Source organism: Eublepharis macularius, chromosome 7, assembly GCF_028583425.1.
Source record: "Eublepharis macularius isolate TG4126 chromosome 7, MPM_Emac_v1.0, whole genome shotgun sequence".
Lineage (NCBI taxonomy): Eukaryota > Metazoa > Chordata > Lepidosauria > Squamata > Eublepharidae > Eublepharis > Eublepharis macularius.
The window spans coordinates 106949204-106973650 of record NC_072796.1 but is presented as its reverse complement, the minus strand read 5'-3'; the positions used below and the strand labels follow the sequence as shown (position 1 = coordinate 106973650).

General features: G+C 42.9%; 1 protein-coding gene across 1 annotated transcript in view; it reads right to left on the bottom strand.

Moving 5' to 3' along the window:
- Positions 1–22183, bottom strand: part of NECAB1 (N-terminal EF-hand calcium binding protein 1) — a 74127-nt gene extending 51944 nt beyond the window's left edge. Inside the window, exons 1-3 of the mRNA XM_054985409.1 lie at positions 22076–22183; positions 18633–18657; positions 5426–5534 (exon numbers count right to left, since the gene is read on the bottom strand). Coding sequence (XP_054841384.1) covers positions 5426–5534; positions 18633–18657; positions 22076–22183 — 242 coding nt within the window. The remainder of the gene's footprint in view (positions 1–5425; positions 5535–18632; positions 18658–22075) is intronic.
- Between the last annotated feature and the right edge of the window lie 2264 nt (positions 22184–24447).

The following is a 24447-nucleotide window of genomic DNA, read 5'->3' as shown; positions in this document are numbered from 1 at the left end:
TTATTTTATAACCATACTGAATATGCCTATCTCTTTTCCCAGACATGATTTCCCTGAGGATCCCATCATTAAAACAATTCTTATGCAAGTGCAAAGTCAGTAATGAGAATATTTGCATCTGTAATGAGTCTCAAACTGTTCCTTCTCTGATAACTGTTAGAAAAATGCTTCTTAGACAGAGGCCTCAATTGAGACCACATTTAAATGATAGATCTGCCTGTGGTTTAGTTCGCGGGGGGGGGGGGGGGGAACTGACTGCCTAAAAATGTACACAGAATGCCACCTATTATTCTTCCATCTTACCTAATAAGACAATGATGTGGCAGGCAACACTGCAGCTAGCAGGACCCCTAGCTATAGCAAGCAGTGTGGAGATCATTGCTTGTGGATGGATGCACGTGGTTATCAAAATGTGTAAAAAAGTTTACAGAGTCTGACAGAAATGACATTCCCACTTAATGAAACACTCAAGATGGGCTCCTGATCGGCATATAAAATTTCCCTTGGGAAAACTTAACAGAAGACTTTTTCTCATTCTCAAGATCTGGCTAATGCCCATATTTCAGCCAGAAATGTAATGGTCCCCCCACCCCACCTCTGGGGTTCCTAGTCCTGGGCCTACAAATGCCAGGAGATTTGAGGGCCAGTGCCTGGAGAGGCTGGAGATATGGGGGCTGGAGCCAAGGAAGATTAGTGTTAGGTGAGTAGGGCTGCCAGGTCCCCCAGGGGCCAAATCAGGGGGCAGGGGGTTGGGGGCAGTAGGTACTTACCTCCCTCTCCTGGGCCCACCTGTCGCACTGGAAGATGACATCATTTTCTGGCACGAAGCAGAAACTATGGGTCATGCCAGGGGAGATTTGTTAAAAATGGCCGGTGGGGGATGGGGGGTGGGGTTCAGCTCTGTTGAAGAGGGAAGGGACCTCAGCAGGGTATAATGCCATAGAGTGCACACTCCAAAGCAGCCATTTTCCCCAAGGGAGCGGTTTTCTGTAGTCTGGAAATCACTTTTAATTCTGGAAGATCACCATGCCACACTTGGAGCTTGGCAACCTTGCTTGATGCCCTGACACCAATGAACCCCAAAATCTGAGATTTGGGGCCAAAGCCTGAGACAAGCAATTCAATATCCAGAGGAGCTCTGTGAGTAAGTGAACCTGGATGTATGCTTCTCCAATAAGTATATTTCTTAGGAAACAAATCAGTATTCCACTATTGTACAAGGAGAGCTTGGAAGCCGCAGCTGGTGTTAATCAGTGTAATCAGAATAGCTTGGTAAAGGTAGCTGCAGGCTCGATAGAGACCCAGCTCACACCAGCTGAGCCCCAAATCCCTAGCTGTAATTTTAAATCTTCTTAATGTGGCATGTTTAGCTTCACTACAGGGGGGGGGGGGAAGCAGGAAAAATGTGAGACGGGATTCTCTGATTGGCATATTCTTGCTTTTGTGTTGGGTTAATTATAACAATCCCTGCTGAAGAAGCCTTTTTCAGATGTTTCTCCCTGATACAACTCAAAGAATTAAGTTCCATAGCAGTTCTAAATATTAAACCCACTATTACTATTAGTTGAGAAGATTTCCCCCTATAGCCCTGTTTTGTTTGTCTCCCTTTTCCTGGGAAGCCTTGAATGCCTTTAGCATGGAATTACCAACTTTAGAGGGGGGCTGGAGTTTTCTTAAAATTACCACTGCTCCCCAGACTACAGAGATAAGTTCTATAGTTGCCCCAAACTCCACCTCCTCAAGTACTGCCACCCCCCCCCCAACCATTTCCCTGCTAGTGGCAAGAAATAACTGGTGGATGCTTCCTGCTGCTGCTGAGCTGGCCAACAAGGGAGGAGGGATGTCAGCAGCATCTGAAAGCTCTGATGTCACTTCCCATGCCCACAGAAGTAATGTCAGTCCATCACCAGGGAATATGGGGAACACTCTTGTTATTTGGACAAAAAAGAGGCAGCAGTACCAAACCACCTCTGTTTGTCTCTTGCCTTGAAAACCCTATGGGGTTGCCATAAGTTGGCTGGGACTTGACAGCACTTTACACACACACGTGCTTGGGTTTAACCAAAGAGTTTTGCTGAAATACTAGTGTCCCTGGTGTCTCCTGGGGATGTGCTGGTGTCACTTCCAGGTGTCAGACAGGAAAGCCAGCCTGCCTGCCATACCTGTGAATGTACATCTACTGTGGGGGATGGGTAGTAGTGTAGCTTTCTTCCTTCACTGTATCTTGGCTACACTTTACTTGGGTTCAGTGGCATTGTCAGTACAGCTGGGACTGAGCGTCTGGGAACCGACCTTGAGAAACTCAGCTCAGCATCTCTTTCAGGACTTCTGCGCTTCGCAGCTCCTCGCCAACATCAACTGACTCTTGTTTGAACTGGGGGGGGGGGGAGGACTGGAGGTATAACCTCTCGGGGAAGACTTTGCTTTGGCATTCCAGGCCATTACTATGTACAAGTGCACTTCTAGGGAGCAAAATCTAATAAAGACCTTTAACTCATACAACTGTGCTTGATGAAGTGGAGAGTCTGAGAGAATCCCCTAGCCAGGCCTGACAGTGGGCACATAGGAAATGATGCCAGCACATTGCCAGCAATGTAATGATGGTGCCATCAAGCTTCCCCAAGTCACGTCCCTCCAACATGCCATGGTGGATCTGGAAACACTACCCCCAAATCTCTAGGAATTTCCCAAGCTGGAGTTGGCAACCCAACTTCAACTTTGGAAACACTACCCCCAAATCTCTAGGAATTTCCCAAGCTGGAGTTGGCAACCCAACTTCAGCATTTACATAAATTGCAGGCTTTCTAGTTTTCCAGTAACTGAGCCTGAGTGCCAGGAAAAAAGATGGCAGTCCAAATTATTATTTATCTAATATATTTATGCTCTACTTTTTTGAACTGGTAGGCTAACAAAATGGCTTATAGGCAATCTATAATAATAAAAGTCTAACAATCAAAACTGAACATCAAAATAACAAACTATAACCAAGGAACTGAACCAGCCAAAACACATACCTCAACAACTTAGTCTCAGCCAATGATATTTTTAAATTGATTCTAGGGGCTGCTTGTTTTTATTTTTTGTTTTTTCCCCCCTTTTAAGTGACTCTTGTCAACTCTCAACATCAAGAGGGCAATAAGTATGCTCTGTCCTCCAAGCTGTGGAAAAGGGTGTCTTAAAAATTACAAACTGGTATTCTTTTGCATATCAAGGACATCCCCTGCAGCACTTTATCTGTGGCTGAGTCCCTTTCACTGCATTCAGGTTATGTAGGTAGCCAGCCAGAAAGTTAACCATTAAAGGGAACTTTGAAGGGACAGATGAATAGGAAATGCCTCCTCCTATGCCACAATACCATGCCACTACTTAGCTCTGAGATAAAATCAGCCACTTTCTCCTCTCCTCTCCCTTTACCACAGCAAACTAGTGTATGGTGCAATTTCCCTATTCCATGAACCTGAACAGTACAGGAGAACGAATATCGGAGGTGAGGGTTGAATGTGTTACTCAGGCCCTCAAGTAGATTATAATTTGTTAAAGGCTCATGTATAGCAATTTCTTTTGTCTGCACTTTCTGAGAGAGCACATTGTGTCACCAAGTGGGCTTTGTGTTGACAAGCGAGATTTCCCTAATGTAAACCTAGTAAAATGTGCTGCACCGTGTCAAGCAGCAGGCAGGGCAGACTGGGAGGAACGCTGCTGACAGACACAGTGTCTTAGCTGTGCTTTGTTCTGCTCTTCCTCTCTCAGGTACATATCTTGGCCATAGCCAGGTGGAGTGAGTCCTTAGGTGTGAGCAAAAGAGCTCTCAGCCCTTGGCTCTTAGCCTGTGCCTCATGCTCTGTGGCCCGAACAAGTGGCCTGTTGGATTCTAGACCAGCCCCAATATATAGGTTGCTCTTGTTGTTTTTTTAATTGTACTTAATTGTATTTTTCCTATTTATAAGCCACTTTGGATCCTGCGAGTATATTTCTTGCCCACCTTTCTCCCTTAACATCTTGAAAAGCATCCAGGAGACACAGCATTTGAATGGCAAATAAGCAACAGTGTAACTTTACCCCAGTGCCCAGACACTAGGATCAAATCAGTGAAGAATTAATGGATTATAGAAACATCTCTCTGGGAAGGATCAGACTGCTTCTGCTCCACAAATGCAAGGCAGAATCACAGACCAGGACATTTTCATTCCAGGCTCTGTGACCAGAATTTCAACAGAACCTATGGACCAGAGTCTGCAGGATAATGATTAATATGCAGGAGACCTAAGGATAAGGGGATGAGATTGGATCAAAGTTTCCATTCTGTTCAAGGTGAATGGAGCTTTCTTCCAACGCAAAGAGCCTTCTGCAGACAACCTGGTGGAACTCTCTGTTGGAGGACACCTGGGCCCGCCAAGACCTTGTGTCTTTTCGGCGGACCTGCAAGACAGAGAAGTTCTGCCAGGCATATGGTTGAGGCCAGTTCCCTCGATCCATCTAGACTCCTGCCCTGTCTCCTATCAGCGGGGGGCAATATGGGTTGCTGCCCCCTTGTAGTAATAGTAACAAATCGGATGCCAACTCACGTGCCCACCCCTCCCTTCTCCTGATGGATTGTAGGGAAGGGTGAAAGAAATCCCTTCCCGGGATAATAGGAATTATGAGCAGAGTTTTATGCCGCTGAATTGATTTTATGATCCGTGATTTTATTGTATTTTATTATGATCCGTGATTTTATTGTATTTTATTGTAAACGACACAAGGTATTATCGTGTTTTTAACAGTTGTTGTAATCCGCCCTGAGCTCAGGGAGGGCGGACTATAAATGTAATAAATAAATAAATAAATAAGTTGTTAACACAACTCTTTGGCTGCAGATTGGCTCCTTGCACTGGAGAAAGGCTCCTCTATTACTAGAATCAAAAGACCAGATCTGCCCCATAGGATGGAGATGAGAAGCACAGTCTATAGATGTTTTATTTTGGAAGTGATCGCACGAGGGCATATTGTCCTTCAAGAAAAGGGTGAAAATTGCACAGCCTCAAACATTTTCTCTGTTCTTCTCACTGGAAAATTTACTCCTCTGATGTTCACAATATCAACTGAAGAACTTTCTCTATTAAACTTCGCTGTAAAGGGGCAGAAGAGCAAATGGGCTCAAAAGAAACAATTAGAGAAGATAAGAGACTTCAGTCAGGAAATTTGGTGCTCAGTCATGGGGGCTGATTATGCCATAACTTTTCCATAGCATCTTTGCCCAGGGACATCTAATATTAAACACGTAGTGTAACTAAACAGACTCTTTATTAGAGTCTGTTTAGACTCTATTATACAGGCTGTTCTCAGCCTGTATTTATAAAGCAGTAATTTCACTAGATAAATTCATATTGCAAAGCATATTGCTGTGCCAAATGTCTTTGATTATCTTTAAGGAACCATTACCCACTCTGTATTGTGTGTGTCGATAGTGTGAAAAAGCTCACGCAGCTCTTCTCTGCTCAGGATCCCATCAGCAAAGTAAGCTTTGAATTCATCGAAGGACAGTTTGCCATCATCTGAAATCAATCATGAAGAAGGAAAAGTAGTTACAAATGTAGTTGGTTTCCCCCTGAAATCAAGATTGTTTAAAGATAACATTTTTTAAAAGAAAATCTAATTTCTAGTTTTCAGATCTCTCAGTAAAAACAAAAGCTCAGTTAAAAAGCTAACCTCACCAAAGGTAACACCTAAGCTCACAGGCTTTATGACCAGGTAACATAATTGTGAGGGGAATTCACCACTGTCCCAATAGAGGGAGACTAACCAAGACTCAAGACCTTAATCAGACCAAGACAGTAATATTGGCAAAAGCAAGAAAAAGTTTATTGGAGACAGTTCAATAAACTGATGATGCACTTCAGGTAAATATGGAAGAGTGCATACGTCACAAAGTAAGCACCCATTTTTATATCTTCCTACAAACAAAGTCATCAGAAAATTATATACAAAAATAACTCACAGAAGACAAACAAGCTTAAGTCAGCAATTTCTAAAAAGTTGGCAGGTCATATAAACTAGAGAGGTGACATTTAGCACCCATCTGGCACCTCTAGTTATCTTTATGAGGGATACGTCCTTGAGATTATAAGAGCAATGCTGGCAAATCAAAGCCATAACATTCAAGCATTTGGGAGGCTATGTCCTGTTGTAAATTCAAACATCCCTTTGTCTCTCTTATCTTTACCTTGACCACTTTAGTCCCTTTCAGATAGTCAATCCAAGCAGAGAGAATACAAGTATGTAAGTGACATTATGGCATAGGTCTTGTTCTCACCCTAGGTATGTTTCAGCCCACACTGGCCCTGTACACATAAAAAAATGGCTTGGAATGCTTTTTGCAAGGTCATGCATAGAGACCCTAAGTGCATACAAATTGTACTTGTGTAGAGCCCATACATAACACACTCAAAGCACACAAGATTTGTGCGGGGAACTGGAGCCATGATCTGCTCCCCTTCCCCAGGGTATTCTGTCTATTCACACTGCATGTTTGAAAAGGGCAGCTGAGTTGCTTAAGAACACTTTTTACTCAGGGGCAGGCAGTGAGGACAAAATCAGGTTCCCTTGGAGTGTCCTCGTCCAGTTTATCATCTAGCACGATCATCAACCATCACCTCAAACCCCCACCCCCTTTTTTCACTGAGACGCAGCTGCAATTAAAAAAAAACTTTTTAGCTTATAAACTCTAATAAATCCAAAGCTGAGGAGAATCAAGTTGGTTTTCTGCACACTTCAAAGCTTGCTTGCCAATAGCAATGAAAAGAGAGAAATTATACATGCAAATACGATGCATTGTAATACAGCGAAAGTATCAAATGCCATGAGAAGCTCCTGCTCACAATGGCACAACATTTTGCATGAAATCGGCTATTGTCTTTGGCAGAACTGTCTCAATATTTCATTGAAAAACTATACATGTCTGTCATTTGGCATCAGAGACTGAATATGAAACACTGAAGTGTGCCAAGAACAAATGTGGCTTAACACTTTTCTTTGGATGTGGCTTGACTCTGCAGGTTTCTTCACAAAGATACACTCTCCTCAATTCTCATTTGCCCAACACACTTCTGGTGTTAAAAAAGCCAATTAAACCACAGTACCAGGGGTTTATAAGTGAGAAGAAAGATGTAAACACGTTTAGTTTCTTAATTGCCAGCAGGCTTTCAGGTTGTAGGATCGATTCGCTTTTCTACTAATTATGAGGTTGAAATTTATAATGGGAGGTTTCTTATCAGAATACAAACTCCTTAGGTTTACCAAGTTATGATGAACCAATCCTGAAGGAAACTGAAATTCAGGGGCAAACTTTGATTCCGGTAGCACCTTAAAGACCAACACGATTTGCCAGGATATAAGCTTTTGAGAGTCAGACTTTGTCAGATACGAGTAGGAATGGAGATCTCTGAGTCCTCAAATCCCAGTCAGAAGATAGAGGAGGGGGGTGTTACAGAGAAATAAAATAGGATGTAGACGAATGATGTGAAATGTAATTAGCTTGATTAGAGCAGGGGAGGGGAAATGCACAAAATTAGCATCTATGATGATGAGAGAAGACTCCTGTGTCCCTATTCAGCTGGGTGGGTGAGTGAGTGAGTGAGTGAGTGAGTGAGTGAGTGAGTACCAAACTACAAGTGACTCCTGACACAGGTTGGACACTTGTCAGCTTCCCTCAAGTTTTGATGGGAAATGTAGGCAGCTTGGCGGAATGTTGGACAAGTGACAGTTGAAAAGTCCATTGGAGAGCAGTCAGAGAGCCAAGCTGCAAGACCAGGATGCCTACATTTCCCATCAAAACTTGAGGGAAGCTGACAAGTGTCCAACCTGTGTCAGGCGTCACTTGTAGCTTGGCTCTGACAGAGAGAGAGAGAGAGAGAGAGAGAGAGATTAATTTCAGCAATCTCCCATTGTAATCTTCCCTTGAAAAGAATTACCGCTGTTTGAGGACTGCCACTCTTAGGTCAGTAACAGAACATTCTGGAAAATTAAAATGTTCTCCTCAGTGGTTTTTGAGTGTTGTGATTTTTAATGTCAGATCTATGTCCATTTATTCTTTTGCATAGCAACTGAGCTGTTTGTCCTATGTAGAGAGTGGGAGAGCATTGCTAACACTTCATGGCATATATAACATTGGAAGTTGAACAAGTGAACAAACTTGAGATGGTATAATGATGTTAGATCTAGTAATGGTGTTGTTAGAGTAAATATGAGGACAGAATTGTCATTGTCGTTTACTACAAGCCTTGGTTTCAGAGTCCATGCCCATGTTGGGAATTGCATTGTTGTGAGTGAGAAGTTGTTTAAGGTTAGAGGGCTGTCTGTAGGCAAGAAAAGGTTTGCCTCCCAATGCTTGTGACATTGGAATATCATTGTTCAGCATAGGTTGTGGGTCATTAATGATACATTGAACTGGTTTGAGTGAGGGACTATATATGACTACCAGTGGTGTTCTGTTTTGGTTTTGTTTGAGCTTATTTTATAGCAGGGTATCTCTTGATATCATTGTGGGTTTGTTAATTTGTTTTCTTACTACATATACTGGATGTTGTAATTACAGAAATCTTATAGATCACATAGGTGGTCTATTGATTTTATCACTGCAACTAAGTGGACAACTCTAACTGGGCGTTAGCCATAGAAAACAAGCCATTTGTAGAAATTAGGACTTCTTTTGTTCACTGTGAAACAAGCAGCCATTTTCAGCAAGGATATGGATTTCTAGTTAATTATGGACATTCCTTTTTGTTGAGGTTATCACTGTCTGAGGACTCTTAAGAGGTATTTTTCAACCGTAAATGGACTTTTCCTGATAAACAGTCACCTTTTATTTACCTTGCAGGGTCCATTCCTATGGTGTGTATCCTACTTACATGTTTTCTTATATAGAAAACAAAGGGAGGGGTCTTATTTAAGCACTATTAACATTATGTGAAATTTTAGTTTCTGGGAGGATTTAGTACTCACCTGTGGAAAACCAGGTAACATTTGCTGAACCTAAAGTAGCACAAGGCCTTGAGCTTATCTTTCAGGACTAGACTGGAACAGTGCTTTCAGTCTCAAACTGTGGGGCCACCTTCCAACTACCAACAGTGCAAAGCCAGAGTGCAGAGATCAGATTGTGATTTTGTGGAATTGCTTGATTTTTCCTCTTAATGTTTTAACCTCTGTTATCAATAAACATACTTTTATAGTGGAAAAGAGCAAGAGTCCAGTAGCACCTATAAGGTAAAGATAGTCCCCTGTGCAAGCACCGAGTCATTACTGACCCATGGGTGGACATTGCACCACAACATTTTCTTGGCAGACTTTTTACGGGTTGGTTTGCCATTGCCTTCCCCAGTTTACTCCCAGGAAACTGGGTACTCATTTTTCTGACCTCGGAAGGATGGAAGGCTGAGTCAACCTTTAGCTGGCTACCTGAATCCAGCTTCCTCCGGGATCGAACTCAGGTTGTGAGCAGAGCTTGGGTTGCATACTTTTACAGTGGAAAAGAGCAAGAGTCCAGTAGCACCTATAAGACTAACAAAATTAGTGGGAGGGTATGAGCTCTTGTTCTTTTCCACTGCTACAGACAGACTAACATGGCTACCCATCTTGACCATACTTTTATAGAATGCTGCAGGGATATTGCAAGCTGAAAATATCCCTTATGTCTAAATATTCTGTACATTATTAATTTAAAGCCATAGTCAAGAGGGCATTTTCAGTTAATACCCCTGTGCCTCAGCCTCAGTTCATATCAGCTGTCTCCCTCCCCCCTGAGACTTTTTTTGCAGCTTAAACACACCTCTTGAGATTAGATCAAGAATCTCCAGTATCACAACATGGTTTGGTCCTGTGTGTCACTGCAGATATTTGACTTTCAGAACTGTATACTATTGCATTATTTCTAAGGATGCACTTTGCAGACTTGCCAACTGTGCCCAGTAATAATCAGTTCAAAGAGAGCACAGAGTTGGTCACCTTGCTCTGTCTGTTGATCTGTAGATTCTTGCTGTCTCAATGCAGTAAAGAACTCCCAGGGCAAAGTGGATGGAAAGATTATTGTTAACTTTAATGTTGTTAAAATAACAGGATTTGAGTCCAGAGGCACCTTAGAGACCAACAAGATTTTCAAGATATAAGCTTTTGAGAGTCAAAGCTCCCTTAAAATAATCACTACTAGCTACTTATACATCTTCCAAAAAAGAAACATTAATTAGATCTTTTTTCAGGACAAAGATTTGTGTCAGAATAAGTTCTACATTCTAAAACTTGGGAGGAGGGCAGCTCTTGGTAAATACAAGACATCTGTGGGCAAGGCGGGGGCAAGTATTATTTTATTTTGAAAATTCATCTCTCTCTGGAGACCTGCTTGTGGTAGCTCACAAAGTAAAAACAATACAAATAAATCAAAACACAACTACATAAACATTAGCAACAACAAAACAAGCTTGGAGGGGGGGCATAAAAACATTCAGCAGACTAAACTGGCATCCATAAAACAGTTCTGCAGACTAGAAACAGACCATAAAATGATGGAATCCCTCAGTGTTGCCAAGTAGGCCCCCTCCCCTGCTTTAAGGCCTGCCATGAACTGTGTAAAAGTTTCCTGCATTACTGTTTTGTTACTACACAAAGATTGCCTTGCACGTGTGTGCTCTGATACACGTGTCAGTTTCCTGCTTGCTTGTTAATTGCCTTGCTGCTGCAATAGACTGTGCAGTTTACTGACTCCATGTTTGGATAACTGCACAAAGGACTCTTTTTCTGGGCAGCCCTGCCCTGACCTGTATCTGGACTTCCCAGTGTGTGTTTGGACTGTGTCACAAGTGTGCCCCGTGCCTGCATTGCCATCTGCCACGGACCGTGCCTGTTCCCTGCCTTGGACTGTGTTTTAAAATGCTGTTTCCCCTGCCTCCATGGTAGCCTGCCTCATATGGGCCCAAGCCGCTGCTAGCAGCCGGGCGCCTGCCGGGGAAACCTCCAGCGAGCCTGGCTAGGCGCTCCCTGGTCAGTTCCCGCCTGGAGCCTCCCGCGGGCCGGTCGCCGAGCTTGCCCTTGCTACCGGGCAGCCTGCTATCCAGCCCCAGCTATGCCCAGCCGGCATCCATGTTCTCAGGCAGCCAGAAGACCCTGGGAAGAAGACTGCTTTGGGAAGCCATTTCGGCGAAGCGGGCACACCACGTCCGCAGCGAGAGTACCTCGCCCCGCTCTGCATATCTTAGGAGCCGCCCCGGAGAAGAGCTAAGTGCCGACCATCCCGAGCACTTAGAGAATGCATCTCAAAGAAACCTCCGCATTCCAGAAGCTGATGACATCAGGACAAGCCCTGTCCGCTGGAACATCCTTTCAGGCCACTTGGATTTCCCCCTCCCTCTTTTGTCCCCTCTTCCTGAGGTGTCACTTATCACAATCTGATTACCAAAGTGGCCCATCCAAGCCATTCAGTAGCCCATTAAACCCTTTGTTTTAATCTGTGAGAACCACCAAGTACAGCACCAGCCCCAGGGTACGTTTTGGGGTATTTAAGCCGGCCTCTCAGACCGCATGGTGCGCGTGCCATCCTATCCAGACTTCCTTGCTGTCCGTCTGTGGTTCCAGTGCTGGCATTGGACCACTACCCTCGCTGCTGTGTCTCTGCTTCGCTCCAGGATAAGTGAGTATTCCCCCTATCATCGTTGGGAACCAGCTAATGCGAACGTCTCTGTATTTCCTACTCTGTATTTTCCTAGATCTTGTGTGTTCCTTGTATGATTGTGCAAGTTAGGCTTACGCCACACTAAATACACGTGTTTGGAACTTATTTGTTGTCTGCCTCTTTTTCACTAGAGTGTCTGGGATCGGGACCTCCGTATACATAGGTTATGATCCGCGCTTAATATTAAGTTACAGACTGCTACAGCTAATTCCCCATTATAATAAAGAGCAGTTCTGGTAACATCAGTTAAAGCCTGAGTTTTTTAAAAATTATTTTGCCTGGTATTTAAAGGCTCCAAGTAGTGATACAGTAATGTCTCCCTTAGGGATTCCCCAGCATTTCAAGATTGCTTGTTGTACTTCCAGGTCACAAAAGACTTTAAATGTAAAAAAAAAATAAATCCCATCCATGTTACTTAAACTTGATCCTAAACACAGCACTCAAAACTGAAGCTCTCAGTATGGGCATTTAACCTAATACAGCACTGGGTCTGTGCTCTGGATTGCAGGCAGCTGAGCAAACCAGTGTAATTGCAGTACTTTACTGAGCACCTTGTTGGTGGTGGATTAGCCGTCAAAGATAAGTGCCATTTTCATATGAAACAAAAACTATACTTTACAGTTTAATTTATTTTCCAGTGGAAAAAGCCAAGCTCAAAACAGGTTTCTATGACTACTTGAGAGCATGCTAATGAGGCAGATTAGAGAAGGGATGCAAGATCAGTGAGGTTGGCGAAATCACATCTTGAAGGCTGCGTTGTCAGGGAAAATGATACTGCAGTTGGTTAACTTTCATTTGACTGAAGCAAGTGTGATTTCAGAAAAGCTCCATGAATCATCCCTCCTCCTGTTAACCTGTGGCAAAGAGGGAACTTTTTGAAAGATCAAGGAGTAGAAAATAGGAATCTTCTACTTTGGAGTCTGAAACAAAAACCTGGGTGCATCTCTGTCAGGGTTAATTTGGATGAGCAAGGTAGCTGTATTCTGTGAGCTGTTTTTTAAAAATATCCTGCCTCAAGAAATCTGAATTCTGTAACCAGAAATTGCATTGATTTCATTAATGTGCAACAGAGCAAGGAGTGATAGGGTACCTCTGGCTCCCAAGATTCAATAGGCTCCATTATTGCTATTTCTCAATCCTATGCAAAGTTTGGCTTATACTGGAGGAACTCTACACAGAATTTCACTGTCCATCTCAAGGTATGTTGACTCCTCCAGGTCTCCTAGCAGGGTTGCCAACTGCCTAGAGAAAAAAAATCCCTTTAACAGAGGATTGAAAGGATGTATACTAGGTCATGTTATTTACCTTCATGCCTGCCTGTTTCTACACATTAAGCCTTTATTAAAGGGGCAGGACATTTTTCTCCGGGCCTGTTGGCCCCTTTACCCCAGGTATTGGGGCCTGCGAGAGAGCACACACTATGATTTAGGGGACTTGATGATGGTGGAATAGAGACAACTCAGCATGTCTGGACACTGGGGGGAAGCAGCTACTTTTCTTTTACATTAGAAGCATACAGTGTATTTGAGTGATGCTTATCTTTGGCTGAGCTAGAAGCTTCTCCTCCTTTTCTTTCTGTGCCGTTGTTCTTGCTCTTTTCCAGGTCTTGCAAGAAGCAAGACAGTTCTCCAGAACTCTCCTGTGCAAGCATGCCAAAGGCACACCCATCGTCTACTGCTTCTCATGTGCAGCTGGATTAGCAAACTAATTGCAATAGGGAATAGTGTTACTTAGATTAGGTTTCTATGCTTCCATCTGCTATCACAGGAATGCAAGTGAATATGAATCAGCTTCAATAAAAGTAAGTTTTATGTGTTGGCAATATACTGGATTGAAAAGTGTTTCACCACACATGCTTTCCTAACTGCAATTCTGATACAAAAACTAGCAAATATCCTTAGTAGGTGGCTTTGCTTCCTCTTGGGTCAGGCTCCGGGAAGTCATGAGACATGAGTCATGACAGGATCCATATTAATATCCCATACATGCAGGGCAAGGTTATCATGGAAGCAGCTCTCTCTAAGGAGGCATCACCTTTCACAAAATGACTTGAGCGTACTGTTCTGGGCCATATATAGGGTTTCCAGGTGCCCATCATTGGTGGATAAACTTTTAATGGATTGCCCTGGTGCCTGCCAATCGCTGGCAATTGGCAGAAGGTAGCAAGCTGGCCAGGCAACCCGAGCAAGCGCTTACTGGGCATGCTTTCAGCATGGCATGATGACATCACTTCCTGAAATGATGTCATTGTGCTGGTCATGGGAGTGCTCCAGTGCTTCACAGGGGTCAGTTTTGGCCCCAAACAGCCCAAGAATTGGCCCCATGAGAAGCACAGGAGCAGTCCCACAGCCAGCACAATGATGTCATTACAAGAAGTGATGCCATTGCACTGAGGCTGGGAGCATGCACATGTAAATAACATGCCTCTGGTAAGTACCAGCCCCCCCCCTCCCACTGAGAACCTATAGGGACCTGGAAATCATAGTCATACCTCAGAGTTGGATCAGTTGTCACTGACCTTCTAAGAGGTATTTCTAGTCGCTCAAGATAGAGGATACACTTGCAGGGGCTGTGGAGGGAGGTATATTCTCAGGCCTAAATATCTCAGTCTTTCTAGGCATGGAGCCACTCTAAATCCACTATCCCTCCCTGTGAGAAAAAAGAGCAAGCACCAGTGCTGTGCATGTCTCACTCCCCCAACTGGGCTTAAAACAGCCAGGGGAAGAATGTATTGATCTGGAAACTGTACACGCACAAAGAGTTAACTTTATCCTTCCCAGCTCCAATCCATAACAGAAATTCATGCAGCTGATTTTGGCAAGGAGACAGAGAAAGAAACAGAATTTCATAAGACTACAGGGTAGAAGAAAGAAACTGAAAACGATAATAGTGAAGCACGGAGTGAAATCGCAGAACAGTTCATTGATTAACTGCCATGGCAGCTGTGATGGTTCATCTTGAGTCACAGAAAGAAACAAGTTACACAGCATTCATTACAAAACCCTGTAGGTTTTAGGCATTTGTTATCTGATACTATCTTATCATGTAAGGCCACAGACGCCAAAGCGAATGTTATGTTCTTATTTCAGTTATTCAGCTGGGAATGCAAATATTGAAAGGTGCCAACAAATGTTAGCACATGCACATAAACACACACAGTACTTCCCCTTGTACTTGCTTCAGATAGACAATGATACAAAATTATACAGGCTCCTTTATCCCCTTCTAATGCAAATTTTCCTCCAACACCTGCCTAAACTGAAGGATAACTGTAAAGCTTAGCTAAGGTATAATTAAAGACAATTGAAACTTCAGCTAGCCCACTGCTAACTGATGTTCCATCAGCTGGATAATTCCAACTATAGACATACTGATTTTTAGAAGATCAATCACCCACTTACACAGAAACAAAGATTACTTAAGGCTACAGAACTTCAGCTTTAGAACTGAGCTGTTAATGATGGCAAAAACAGATTCCTTGGTGTTAATATACTATTTTCTTGATCAAATATTCTACCCATTTAATAGCTCCTTCCAAATAACATACTAGCAGTAGCTGCTCCTGAACTAAAAGCACAGGAGAAGTGACTGAAGTTAAATTGCCCATTTTTACATATTAAAAGAAACTAAAAGCAGCTAAGCAATTTTCAGGGAGTGCAACAAATACACCTTGAAAGCAATTATTTAATGATCATAAAGGGTAACTGCTTAAAGCACTGTGTGAATAGCTTTTTTTAAAGCCTGAGCAACTGAGCATTTTAGCTATGAATCAATGTACATGGTAGTTTCTGCTACACAGAAGAAATAAGCTTTCCCATCACCTCACTTAGAAATATCACATGCTTGATCCCCTTCCCAGGACGCAGGTTCATTTTATACAAGATCAGCATGAGTTCTCCTCATCAGGTCCACTAATTGGAAGATTAATTTTTAAAAAAGGACTCTCCATAGTGGATTTGCTGAAAAGACACATCCCTCTATCCATTTGGCTTCAGACACAGCTTTTGCTTTCATTCCTCAGTCACCATTGTTCCACTTTGCATAATATTATTTAGCGTTATCCAAGTCATGAATTCTCAACAATCCTAGCTCTAAAGTTCCCTTGGTTGTTTGGTATTGCATTTTAAATAGCTTGCTTGTAAAAATCCTATGCTTATTTTAGAAAGAATAATTAAGTGTCACTTCATGATAGCCAAAGTCTATTTGCATTCCAGTCATTCTTCTCCATTGAGAAGCTTTGGAATACAAAGAATTGGGTTAGATCTGAACACTGCACATAAAAACAAAACAGTTGAAGCTGTCTAAGGGTCAAGATCTCTGTTAGCCTTTTGAAAGGCAAAATGCAAGCTTGGACAAAGTGGAGGGGGTGGAGACTAGACATGGGCCCGATCCAAAAAAAAATTCCGATTCAGCCGTTCGTGGATCTGGGCTGCTGCCGAACGCAAGCCACCGATTCTAAACGATCAAGTCTCATTTCTGGTCTGCAATCGGGAATCGGGGAGGCCAGCGCCCAGGGCAACCGTAGTCAGGCTCTTGTGAGCATGTGCACGCTCCTGAGTCGCCCCTGCCCACGCAGCAAGCCGGCTGTCCCGGTGCGCTGCGGAGCTGGCAGCAGCGCGAGTGGCTCAGAGGCTGCCTGTGCTGTTCACCTGCCCCGCAAGACAAGGGGCAGCCGGCTTGCCCGTGTGCCCCTTGTCCCGGGGAAAGATGAATGGTGCAGGCGGCCTCCCAGCCACCCGCACTGCCTTTTGCCTTTCCCCAGAACAAGGGGCAGCCGGCTTGCCCACGCACCCCTTGTCCTGGGGAAAGGCAAACGGCGCAGGCGGCCTCCCAGCCTCCCGCGCTGCCTTTTGCCTTTCCCCAGGACAAGGGGTGGCTGGCTTGCCCACACGCCCCTTGTCCTGGGGAAAGGCGAACGGCGCAGGCGGCCTCCCAGCCTCCCGTGCTGCCTTTTGCCTTTCCTTTGTGCCCACCCCCTTCCCCCTCCCTCCCCTGGGTTGCTGCTCTGTGTTTGGAAGGAAGCCTGCTAATCAAGGAAAGCTGGGCTTCCATTCGTGTTTCGAGGGCGACAGAAGGAGGGCAAACACAGCTCATTTCCCTGACTCCATTGCCCTGGGAATAAATTACTAGCGCCAGAGTGTCTGCAATTCCGAACAGAAACTGACCCATCCGATGTCCCGAACAAGCAAACTCCCGACCGCTGGATCGGTTGCCATGGACAGAACCGATTAGCTGAGTCACGATGGAGCAAACGCCAAAATCGGGGAGTTTTTGAAATCATAATTCAGATCGTGCCCATCTCTAGTGGAGACTTAACTTTTCCATCTCCACACAGTTTCACTAATCAAATCCACAACTCACCCCTTACCACCCATCTCATGTTTTCATGCTTTACACATACTGTGAACCACCATGAGTCTTTGTTTTCAGCAGGAAAGGTGGGATTAAAATTTTACAGAAAACAGTAAAAGGAAAAAGACAGGTACTGATCTTTTTTCCTTAAAGGGCTACAACAGCTAGCTGGCCCAATTATGAGTTCCTGAATTCAACTAAAAATAATCCCATGCTATTTTGTTTTCTTAAATGTGGAGACTCAGTTATGGTCTACTAAGTTCTGGAAGGGTGAAACATCAGAGGTGTTATGATGAAACAAAGGATATGAGATAGCTGTGAGAGGGCAATTTATGTTTGCTCTTGAAAGATTCAATGGGAAGCCTTCGTTTCACATGCAAGGGGCAACATTGCCATTATTAACTGGAACCAGAACCCCCCCCCCCCACGAACCTTACACAGTTTCAGGAAGAAATCTTTCACACTGCCTACTAATCTTTTTAACTGGAGATATCAGGGATTGAACCTGGGGCCTTTGGTATATAAAGCAGATGCTCTGTTACAGACCTATATTCCCTCCTTTGCTTGGAATGGCTGCCGTGAAATCTGAGGTGTGTGAGTGGGTAGTGTTGGCATGCATTTCCCAGCAACACACAGCTTGGCTCAGTGGTTTGAGTTATCTATCTTCTGGTACATGTGAAATCTGATTGCTCATACTATCTTTATGTGGTACACTGTGAGCAGAAGATATATAAACACATTTAAGGAGATATGACGTAAGTGAAGATGCAAGAGAACTCTTAGGAAGGTGGCTGGCTACTGAATTACATTGCCTGTTGCAGGGCTGCTGACACCCACCCATGAACCCATCATATTGCTGGAGACTTGGCCTCTCAAAATCATTTTTAGAATAGATGATGGTAGTAGGATTGATTCTTGCCATTTACACACACATTTCTTCTATTCTCATCACTGGTTAAAATGGAGCTTTCAGGTTTTTAAAGCACACACGTACGCACAGCGGTGGGAGGGAGGGATAGACAGAATTGCCAATGGATGTTGAATGGGTATCTATTGAAGATGCTTTAGCTTTAGGCAAGGCATCCTGCATAGCAATTATATAACCATGCACTCCAATCCAGCAAATTTTCTGCAGCACCTCTAAAGAAGCCCTGAATACACAGAGTGTTCAAACTGATTCCCTATTTATGTCAATGAACAGAGCTGGCCCTTCTGCAGAAACAGGTGCTTCTAACTCTTTCATCCAATCCTTTCCTGACATCCTGGCATGTAGGAGCTCTATGTGTGCACAGAAACAATGGAACAGAATGATTTGGGAAAGGACCAAAATTGCTGCTCTATCAAACCTGTCCAAGGAATTCTTACCCACCCGCCTGAGCCTGACAGATAAATCTACGGAGTCCAGGGTGCTGAGTACTACTAGCACTGCAGAGAAGTCATTTCAATGCAATTAGTTCCACATGGATCGAAGAAGAGAAACGGTGGGGGGTGGACAAAAGGAGCAAGAAGTCAAACTGGTTGTTCCACGAGATCCCCTTGAATTCAATGATTCTCTGAAAATAAAGAGACTGATAGTCAGACTTACCATTTTTGTCTGCTCTTCTCAAAATCTAAAAAATAAACAAACATCTCTTTTAAAAAGGACCCACATTTAGTGTATGTGTATATATACAATAAAAGTGTGTGTGTGTGTGTGTGTGTGTGTGTGTGTGTGTGTGTGTGTGTGTGTGTGTGTGTGTGTGTGTGTGTGATTTATAGTCCACCTTTCTCACTGAGACTCAAGGTAGATTACACAGTGTGAGATTAGTACAGTCAATTTCAAGGACATTTCCATAAACAATGCCATAAACAATAAATAATAAAAGTATATTGCTATTTTGCTTTGTAGAATTTTAGATCATTATCTTAACACAAGCAACATTTTGGAAGGCAGTAAGGCAGCATTTTTTCTTGTTTAGGGTAATGCCTATGGACTAAAAGGTACCTCCATGCAATGTGGAAAGGGGCCGAGCCTTTAGTCATAAATGTGTAAAGGGTGTAATCCCACCGGCCCCAACACACCCCACGCCCACATTTCCCCAGCAAGTTCTCTTCTCTGTTGAGGCATGTATTATTCAAGTTGCCTCACCTGTGTGAATTTCTATATGAAAGCTGTTCAGATAATTGTATTGGGTCACCCACTGCATTCCTGCTGATTCCCCCTTCTCACTGCAGACGCTCTCTTATATTGTTCCTAGGGGGTGCCCATCTTCCAGGAGCAATATTTCATGGGGATCGTTTTACTGATGGAAAATTGAGTCTGGAGCCAACCCATTACGTTGTCATAATCTACCTTGTCAAGTGGTGGAGGAAAGTGCCCTCAAGTCATAGCTGACTTATAGCAACCTTTGGTGAGGCTTTCATGGCAAGAGACTAAGAGAGGTGGTTTGCCATTGCCTGCCTCTGCAACCCTGGTCTTCCTTGGAGGTCTCCCATCCAATTACTAACCAAGGTCGATCCTGTTTAGCTTTTGAGATCTGATGAGATCAAGCTTATATGGGCTATCTAGGTCAGGGTACCTTGTCAGGTAGCCAATTATCCTGGTATTGCAGATGTAGGGCTGAGAGTAGGGTTACCAACTGCCTAGATTTAAAATGCCCTGTCCCTTTAACAGAAGTTTAACAGGCTGTTATTTACCAGGTTATGTTATTTATAGCCATGCTACGAAAAGCGGCAGTTGCTCATTTCCATATTAAAGGGACAAGACATTGTTCTCCTGATCTGGCGGCAATCCTAGAAGAAAGAGAGTAGCTTGCCTAAGGCCACCAGTGAATTTGCAGCAGAGGCAAGTTTTCAACCTAGCTCAGTGGTTCCCAAACCTTTTGAAGATGAGGGCCCCTTCTAACATCAAAATAATTGTGGACCCCTTCCCCAATACTGGTTGTTCTGTTAGTATCAGTTGATTGAGAAAATAAATAATGATGATCAACATGGATTTGCAGACTACTTGTTCTGTTGTTTTATAAAATGATTGGGAAATTGGAGAGGGGCCGCCATCTGAAATGCTTGTATTTATGGTCTTTTTGGTTTTTAACTGTATTTATATGTTTTAATGCCTATTGAGCATTTTATTGTAACCAGCCCTGAGCCGGTTCATGGGGAGGGAGGGCTATAAATCAAACAAACAAACAAACAAGCAAGCAAACAACTCTCCAGCCCCCCCCCCTCCCAGGGTCCCCCATTGGGAACTACTATCCTAGATTATAGTTCATTGGCCACAATCATAGAGACACCTTACTATAACTATTTTTTCTAGAACTTAAATGAATTAGAATTCAAACATGCTTCTTGATACCTCCATTGCAACTTTTGTTGAACGTTCACCCAATATTTGAAATCTGAATGTGACTGAAATATGCTTGGTTGCAACATATAATATTTGACTGCATTTGACAGGCAATATATATTTATCAGTTGACAGTTTGAGATTGCCAATAAGATATCATGATATTATGAATTTTTTAAAAATACATTTAATATAGATTTTTTAAAGAAAGCTAAAATTTTATTTATTTGTTTGTTTCAAATTCTATTCCACCCTCCCCACATTAGCAGGCTCAGGGCGGATGTGGAGAGAAGATTTGAAAATTTTGGTGAGTTAAATATTTACAATTTTTTTCAGTTCTCGTCTGATTTTTTTTAATAGGTATGATTTACAATATTTCCATTAGCACTTGACACGAGAAAGAATTAAAAGGTATCAGTTTGATCACATTGTTCAAAAACTTACAATGTGTATAGTGAAATTATGGAGAAAGCTGAAGGTATGATTTGCAATGGCTGACAGTACCATCCTGGAAACATTTTCCTGGGAGTAAAGTCCATTGAATAACATTGGATGTGCTTCTGGGTAGACCTGCTTAGGATTGTTTAGGCATCTGCATCCTAAAAGGGTGGCCTTTCCCCAGAGCATTAGCAGTCTGATCCACATCTTACTTTGGATAGATATCATTAAAAGACTGTCAAATTGATTCACAAACCAGGTTATAGACAAAATATTTGCAGTTCATCTGCATTATCCACACAGGCTGCCATGGATTATTTGATTATTTATCAAAGCAGCAGATGATTTGTTTGCAAGACATTAATATTAGACAAAGGTTTGAATATTGCAGATGAATGAACAGTTTAAGGAAGGTTAACATTTCTGCCTATAATTATTTTTCATGAGGCTTTAGAGCAGGATAGAAGACAATATTGCGTGCATCTTTGCTTTGTTCTTTAAAATGAAAATGGGGAAGAGAAAGAACAGGAGCCTGCCCCTCTTTGATATAGGAGTTGGGAGGGGATTCATTTTGCAAGGCAGAAACACCATTCAGTATAATAATCAAAGCGTTGATAATATCTTAAAGCTTTTCTTTTTTTAAAAAAAAGGAGCTTCAATTTTTTTTTTACAAGTACGTCAATAGCCCCCTTCTCAAATTCCGTATTGCTCTGCCTATTAGAAATACTTTAATCAGCTCAGCCCTGAAGAGCAGATACGAATAATTTTTTTGCTCCAACGCTTATCTAAACTGCTCCTGAGGTTTATTTTGAGTGTTTCTAGATTCTGTAGCAGCCTAAAGTAGCAACTGAGCACCCGAATCCCCTCTTTTCACTCGCCAACCTTAAACAGAAATCCCCAGAACTTTTCCTTAGAGGAATAACTCATTGATTGAAGTGGGAGTGAGGGTCCAGCCAAATGGATTTCCTCTTTGGGATCACCTTTGGGATCAGAATATTAAAGAATAAACTCTCAGCAGTATCTCCCCTCCCCATTTCCCTGAAAGGTTTCTTGTGCTTTAAAGGCAATCCAACAGGTGCAACTTTTTCTAGCTAGGAAGACAAGCTTCACCTGTTGTCTTCTGCAGCGCAGCTGTTAAAGACTCAAGAGGCAATGCGCTCCCTGTCTCTCGCGCTTCCACCCCCCGAAGACAAAGACTCTTAAACTTTCCCAGGAGGAAGAAAAAGAGAGGGCCTTGTTTGGACGGTTGACCCTTTCATGCTTACATCGAGGAAGATGGACAGCCCCTTGGTCATGGTCGCGGCGGAGCGGAGTTCCTCGGAGGGATGACTGGGGGAAGAAGGAGACGGTTCCCCGTCGTCGCCCCCATCCATGCTGGTTGCTGCTGCTGCCGGGGCGCCGGGCTGGGTGGATGGGCAGGGGACGCCGCTCTCCTCTCGGGGTCGGCTCCTGTCTTCCCCTTTGACTGCCGCTTCCGAGTCGTGTCGGTTTCAGGCAAAGCTGCTTCGCAAAACACCCCTCAGTCTTCTCCGCCTCCGGCTAGCCGAGGAGACTAGGAAGAGCTCCTCAATCTGCCGGGGGTTTCTCCTCCCTCTCGGCTGCCTTTAGAAGAAGAGGGGAGGGGGGAGAAAACTCTTGTTTCTTGCTAAAGGGCAACAGTCGCTGCTACCTTGTCTGGCAAGCAAACCTATCGGAACTCACAAACCTGGGGCATGGGAAGCAAGCAATCATTGAAGATCGTAAGCCGGACCATGTGCAGAGTGCCTTTCCTTTATTCTGGAGTAACTACAACATACCTCTCTTAACCATATCTGTTCATAAGGCAGGCAGATTATTAGATCCGTGTATTTAAAAGAGAACTGTGTCCTTCTAAAAGCAAGGTTAATTAAGATACCTCTATTTATTTATTTGTGTCATTTATAGTCCGCCTTTCTCACTGAGACCCAAGGTGGATTACACAGTATGAGGTTAATACAATCAGTATCAAGTAAGTACATTTCAATACAATACCATAAGGTAAACATATACAAGTTTAAAGACATAGCATTAGCAAGGATCCAAGACATAGTAGAGATACTGAAGCAAAACATAATCAATTCTAGGACTAACATTAGACAGCATGGAACGATGGTTCCACACAGGAGTAGCTATTTACTAGTTTAATGCTTATTTCTACACTATTTCAAGCTGTATCTTTCGGTTTACTCAAGGTGGTCGGGAAATGGGAGCCCTCAGCAATGACTAACAGAGCAGACCCAAGGGGTCTCCACTGCAGAATCAGCAGGGAGGGATTTGAGGGTGCTGGAGTTTATCCGCATCTTTTTATCATGCATTCAAGAAGGAAGGAACTGGACGATTTTGAAATCTTTCCATATCATATGATGAAGTCTCTTCAACCCACATCAAGAGTGGCCTTATTCACACAACACTTTCTTTCTTTTGTTTGAAAGCAGTTTTGTCGCATTCTTGTTCACAGCCTTTTCCTGGTGCCTCCTAAGTATTAGGAGAGGAAACCTTTCAGTTGGCTATGACTTTGGTGGCAGCTGATGTTTCAGCAGCACCAGTAAGTGATAACGCTTTTTGCCTTACTGTGAAAATGTCTTTGCTGTTGATTTCTTCAGATCTAGTTGTTGCCAAAGGTCTAAGAACAGGACTGGCTGGGCTTTAGTTTTGGTCAGCCAGCAACCAGGCAGATTGCAGTGACAGATCATCTATATTAACTCAAACAAGTTTTTTTTTTTTTAAATCCTAAATACAACCCTCTCCTTTAAAAAATTTTTTTCTAATCCACTACCCCCTATACACAATACAAAATAGCAAGCTATATACAATAGTTTGCTATTTTATTTCTTCTGGAAGTCCTTTCAGCAAGAACAACCAGAATCCTTCCTCTTATTTGGTGAAAGAGCATTCAACATGTAACTTTTTTTTTTTTGCTTTGGAATCTACATCAGAAAATCTGTGTCACCTCAAAGTCCACACTTTCAACATTTTAAATGTACGTATGTGTTATGTGCGGTCAAGTCACTTCTGACTTATGGCAACCCTATGAATTAATGACCTTCAAAACATCCTGTCATTAGAAACCTTGCTCAGGTCTTGCGGACTGAAGCTGTGGTTTTCTTTATTGAGCAAATCCATCCCATGTTGGGTCTTCCACTTTTCCTTACATTATTGTCTTTTCCTGCAAGTCTTGTCTTGATGTGACCTAAATATGATATCCTCAGCTTAGTTGTTTTAGCTTCTAGAGAGAAATCACGCTTGATTTGATCTAGAGCCTACTTATTTGTCTTTTTGGCAATTCATGGTATCTATAAAACTCTCCTTCAACACCACACTTTGAATGAATCAATCTTCTTCCCATCAGCTTTCTTCATTGTCTAGCTTTCATATCCATACATAGTAATCAGGAATACCATAGTTTTGATTTTCTTGACCTTGGTACCCAATGAACACTTGCTTATCCTTAAGGATTTTTTCTAGTTTTTTTTATGGCTTCCCTTCCAAGTCTCAATTTCTGATTTCTTGGTTGCAGTCTCCCTTTTGGTTGATGATTGAGCCAAAGAATAGAAAATCTGTAACAATTTCCATTTCTTCACTGTCAACCTTAAAATTGTCTAATTTCTTGGTAGTCATT